This window comes from Primulina huaijiensis, unplaced genomic scaffold, assembly GCF_012295235.1.
Source record: "Primulina huaijiensis isolate GDHJ02 unplaced genomic scaffold, ASM1229523v2 scaffold208112, whole genome shotgun sequence".
In the NCBI taxonomy this organism is placed as follows: Eukaryota; Viridiplantae; Streptophyta; class Magnoliopsida; order Lamiales; family Gesneriaceae; genus Primulina; species Primulina huaijiensis.
In genome coordinates, this window is record NW_027355137.1 from 1 (window position 1) to 5,817 (window position 5,817).

General features: G+C 36.6%; 1 protein-coding gene and 1 long non-coding RNA gene across 2 annotated transcripts; both read left to right on the forward strand.

The window, feature by feature from the left end:
* Positions 1-6: 6 nt before the first annotated feature.
* On the forward strand, positions 7-1,938 carry LOC140966840 (uncharacterized). The gene is made up of 2 exons (XR_012173445.1): positions 7-242; positions 1,660-1,938. It is a non-coding gene; the product is annotated as an uncharacterized lncRNA (long non-coding RNA).
* Positions 1,939-3,861: 1,923 nt separating this feature from the next.
* On the forward strand, positions 3,862-5,813 carry LOC140966841 (uncharacterized; the record flags this gene model as incomplete). Its single annotated transcript, XM_073427105.1, has 3 exons — positions 3,862-4,307; positions 5,384-5,478; positions 5,580-5,813. Coding segments are annotated over exons 1-3 (381 nt in total), but the record flags the coding sequence as incomplete, so codon positions are not given.
* Between the last annotated feature and the right edge of the window lie 4 nt (positions 5,814-5,817).

The following is a 5,817-nucleotide window of genomic DNA, read 5'->3' on the forward strand; positions in this document are numbered from 1 at the left end:
GCTGAATATGGGAAAAGGCGTCGCCTCACCTCTGAGTGACTCAATTTGCTGCAGGATTTCTTGAGATTTAGTCTAAAAATATGATTGAACCCTAAATAAATGTTGTTAGCTGCGATCTCTCCAAGCATTTGCTAGCTTTTTCATGGAATGCCTGACTTCAACGAAGAAAGGTGGTTGTTGAAAACTTCCTTACTTCAATGTTCTGAGATTCCTTTCAAGGGCTATGCTTATCCTAGGGTCAAGTAAGTTTTTACTCTTCAGCATTCTCTTTCAATATGCTAGTTGGAACAATTTGTAAATATTTTCATCTGTTCCATTTTTTGGTCTGGCTTAGTAGAGGTTGTTTGTTTGCCTCACATTTAACTATAGCCCTTCTATATTTTTCGTTTACCTCATTTATAGTACTCCAATGAGTAGCTCTTCTGGCGCATAAATGCCTTTTCTTTCCTATGTGCTGAAAAAGATTTATCTGCCATCATTACCTTTTGCCACAAATAGTTGGTTTACTAGCCTTGGGATTAACGCCTTAGTGTGTTGGAAATGGAGGTTGGCATAGGTTGTACTATATGAAAGGGAAAATGAAGGGAAATTTTAACATTGGGCAGTGGACAACTATTTGCTCGACTAATGAAATCAAGATTCACGAGTGAACTTTTTTTGGAGATGATGTTTTTGTAGTCCAGAGATCCCTGTTGAGGCAGCTGTATGTTCTGAGATTGGGATTGTAGCTGTGGTTTATAAGATACTTCATGGTAATTTTAGTGTGTTTTTTAGATTAATTCAGGTGCATGAACATGGAAGTGGTGTTGGCACCTTTGTTAACACTTGCTGCATGAGTACTCAGTGATCTGAAAGTTTTTGAAGGACCTATTTGACATGATTATAAAGTAATCACCAACATCGATAATAGTTATTTCTGTTGTCTTCAACTCTGTAGGCTCTATATGTAAGACATGTTCTTTTTGATTCACACCCTTCCGCTGTATTCTTCACAGGATAGTTAGCAAATAACCTTGCCAAACTCTTTTTTTTGAAAAAAAGAAACTAACCCTCTCAAGTGTATTTGAATACACTTGGAGTTTATTTTTCAAAAAATTAGTTTGACCAAGGTTATTTTTCAAAATTTCCTCTTCTTCACCCACTTGTAATGATGGTAAAAATATGATATTACTGCACCCAAGGGATCTGGATGCAGTGCATCGACCCTTCCGCTACCTTTCGATAAGCTATATGTATGGTTAAAAAGAGAAACAAAATATTCTGGTGGACGTTGTAAAGTAGTCATACAATTATTTGGTAGTACATTCGAAGCACACATACATATATTTTTCTCCTATCTGTAGAATGAGGTTTTAGTTTTTCACTGTTAAATCCGGCATTCCTCTGGATTGATCGAGCTTATCTGAAATCTCAACTTATTTTGTATTGCAATGTTTTGATTGTCCATTATATTTCTCAGCCACCATATTCTGATGATATACTACAATTCACTTGGTGCATTTTATGCAATCGATATGGAGATTTCCTCTCTGACATTGGGATGGAGTTTATTGACAATCTGATTATTATCTATATAACTTTGTTACAGATATGACTTTATAATTAGATTATGCGCGCGGTATTGCAATTTTTTGTCTCACATTTTTCTTTTGATGTTAGCTGGAAGGATATCCTTTTTCATTTGAAGTCTGGATTCTTGCATAGCGGATAGTGCACGAAACTTCTAGTTAAGGGAGGATGAGATGGCACGGTCTTCACTGGAATCGATTTGCTTGCGGAACCTTTTATTTCAGTTACTGGACTCTAAATATGTTTTTATGTTAAATATGGCCATTGAATGGACTAAAATTCTGAAGCGCGTGTGAGACGCTGGAGTTTGAGAATGTTACTGTATGGATTTGATGTGTTAGATTTAAAGTCACAGGATGTTATCATTTACACCCCTTTTTTGTTTTATTTTCATGTAATTCTTTACCCCCATGATTTTTGGCTGGGTGTATCATGTTAATTTACTGCTATTTTACCAAGATGATGTAGAATACTAACCACGTTCTGTAATTCCAGAATTTTGTACAGTCAAATCACGCTTGTATATATCACAAAGAATGTTGTTTTTGTTCAAAGTTGTATATGCACATATTTATTGTTCGTAAATCGACAAATCTTGGATCGCAGTTCTTTGTTTTTACTTTGCTGCTTCTTTTGTGACTTGCATTCGGATGCTAACCTGATTTTATTTTGTGATCGAAAAATCATCAAGATCTTTAGGTTTACCTGGTAACGTTTGCTGGTTTTTTTCTGGCTAGTATGGTTCTGTGAATGGTCTCAGTTACTTTTCTTTGAACTTCTGTGCTTGACGTTAATCTTCTGCTGCCCAATTCGTGTTTATATTATTCATGAGCGCTCTCACTTGAATGGGAAAAAAAGATTGGTAGTTTTCCACCATCACCCTTTTTGCCCAAAGTATTTTCTCATCATCGAAACAAAAAATTTACACAAAGATTAATATTTATTTTTTTATAAAATATAAAGATTAAATGCTTCTGTAATAACTTCAAAAACAAAAAGTTCTGGAGAACAAATATTTAAGTCTATATATTGGTGAAATATCGAATGGTTGAACTACCATTCATTGCATAAGAAAGCTATGGATGATGACTCGTATGTCCTAGAAGTTATTCCCAAGATACTAAGACTTTATCCTGCTATGGACCTAGCTGCGATTGAACAAATTCAACCTTGACAAAGAGTACCAATAAAAACAAAATGGTACTTAGGCCGAGTATTTCATGACATCGCAAGAAAAAAAAGCAACTTTTATGTAACCTGGTTTTTTCATCAAGCAAATTTGATAGGAATTTCATGAGGCGCCACCAAAATTTGATCGACTTTGCAATTTAAGTCCTCCTGAAAACAAAACAATGGAAAAGCAAGATTTTATCTGGAGGGCGATCGATTTTACCTAGCAGAGCGTCAAGGTAAGCATTGTATCTCCAAAATCAGAATAAATAGAGTAAAGAAGTGCAACAAGAAACCAGTATTATAAGTGATTCATCTTAGAGCCTGATATATAGGTGGAAAACACTCAATAAACATGCGATGATTACTCGGGTGCCTTAACACAGGTTTTTACGAACATGACTCGAGAATATATATGCAGCCCTGTTGAAGGGAACAAAGAAGAGTTTTTTGCTAAAAGATTTACATCAGTATGCACCCTTCTCTCCAGTAATAGGGTATCTAGAATCAAGTGTGTAGTTCCTTCAAGTGCAAGTCAATATATGATCCAAACTTGAGTTTTCCCTTAGTTTCTTTCCTGATCTAAACTCACTTCCTCAATTTTACTTGGAAGTCTTACTAAGTCACAGAGAATACAAGCTAAATACAAGTATCTACACAAGAAAAGAACTAACAAAATAATTGTTGTTCAAGTACAGAGCGCTCAATTGAGGGAGCCGCAGGAATTTTTGGCTCATATTTCAATTCGAAATGTGATTTTTCTTGTCTCCCTCATCCTTTTTCTCCATCTGCTCTGTAAACTGAAACTCCGGGACTTCAGCTAAATCCTTTTGCTGACTTTAAATTCATTGCACAATTTTTGAAAAAGTCGTGCAAAATGCACAAATGCATCATTTTACTAAATAGATTATAAACGGTACGAGCCCTCTTACTATACTTTCACCTTAGAGGAAATACAAGCACTAGCAAGATCCAAACATCACATTCATTAGCTGAATTTAGCAAGCAAAAAGAAGCCAAATTAGAGGGGAAAAAAGGAAATGCAGAAACAGAAAAAGTGCCATACATTCAGTTCCTAAAATCTAAAAATTCAGAACTCACCAGTTGAAGTAATTTCACATACTTCGCTCCGGTGACCGTTGGTGATCATTGACTGAATAGTTCATCTCTGATTTAATTGGGCCAAAATGGGCCGCACTAATTGAGGTCGGCCTTATCTATATATTAGAAACCCACTGTCCCAATTAAATTTAGCCCAAAAGAAACTTCACGATGTAAAATACTGAAACCGCTTTTAAGTCGCCGCGTTTATTGCCAGGGGCTAACGCTTCCTAATATTTTTCTAGGTTTAGGGTTTTGTTCAGGATTGTAATCGTACTTTCTCAATAAGAGATTCGATTTCCATAGTTTTTTCGTTTCCGGAGCGAAGCTTGAAACTTTTCCACGATCCAGGGTGGTGAATTGCGCGAAGATATTATTGGTGGTCAATGAAATAGATGATCAACAGCAGCATTACATGGACCCGTCTTCAGTGCAGACCACTCCTGCTATTGAAGAAGATGAGTGGGGTACTGTCGCATACTCGCATTTTTCTTGTATTTTGCCACTTTGGTCATCTTTGAACTGACGAATACCTATTTTGAATAGTTTAGGATAATTTGAACTGCTTGCTTATCAGTGTTTTTCAGTTAAATTTAAGATCTTGCTAAATTTTGTTGTATGGGTATTTACTTGTTTTATTTATGTGTGTATGTATGCTTATGTTTTGGCGTGTATGTATATGTGGGCACGTGTCTGTGTATGTGCCTTGATAGTATATTGGAGATCGAGTTTGATAGTTTTTTAAGTTCATTAATCAGGAATTTCGATTATCGTGCTTGAAGTTATACCAGCTAACGAATGCTGTATTTTCTTTAGTCTGGTATATTGATTTCCTCTACTTCTGTTGGCTCGTTTTGTATATATTATGGGTTTTAGATGGACGGTTCTGGTTTGTGAATCTATTTGCATCATGTATCTCGTGATTTCGAAAAATAATGGTTGATAAAATAAAACTAAGGTCATCTATGCTTCAAGAACTTTGCCGCATTGTGACTTTGTGTGATGCTTTATAATGTAAAAATGCGTTGAAGCAACATTCCTCGAGTGTTTTTGAGCTTAGCAAATTTTTTATGAAACTTTTGCTCTACAACCCTGAATTGTGAAATAAAGGGATCTCCTTTTAAAAGCTTTACCTATGCTGCTCGTGTAAACTGGTGAATCTATGAATATATCTGGAGATCGTGGTGCTTCATGTACAAAAGGTGGCAAAATAGTCAATAATCGTTTAGCAAAATGAAGGGATATACTCTGTTGGTCTCGCAGCAGTATGGTTTATGTAACCGAAGGCCCATATTATGTTCCTCGTGCCCGGTTCACTCGTGGAAGGTGCAGGAGTGGTTGTCCAATCACTTAGTGGGTTGTCTTCCTGGAATTTTTGTTGTCCTCAGTGGTTGGGATTAGGAATTATTACTCCCTCTGATTGTTGAGCGTGAAGATTGAAAACCTTTCATAGACGCTTTGCAAAGACTAGAAAGTTGCTTGTTCTATTTTGTATTTTGTTGTATCTTTCTGTACTGAACCATTGGTTTGTTCAATTTGCAAGACACTGATGGGTTTGTGATTCCAAGCTTGGGAATTGATGTCCTTGATAGAGTAACCGTTTCTCCAGCAGTAGAAGACTCTCAGCAGTCAGCTCAGGTAAACACTTTTTTGTTTAAAAATCTTCAGACACTTGGAAGCTAGCTAGCTTTTAGTTCATGTAACAGAAATGAATTTCAAATTTATCTGTCACGATTTAGCAACCTAGAAAAGAAGAGAATATTTACCTTGGACCCCACGGAGCTCCTCCATCTCAGGCAAAACAGCAAGAGCGAAATTTCTCTGGCAACAGGCAGAGGTTTAAGCAGAAACTCAAGGAAGCGGATAAGAGATACAGTGGTACTGGGCGTGAGAATAAAGTTGACAACTTAAGGGAGCTTGTGGGCAGTACGGGAAAAATGCCCGTGATTGCATCCAAGAGTCCCAGGGATTGGCTTG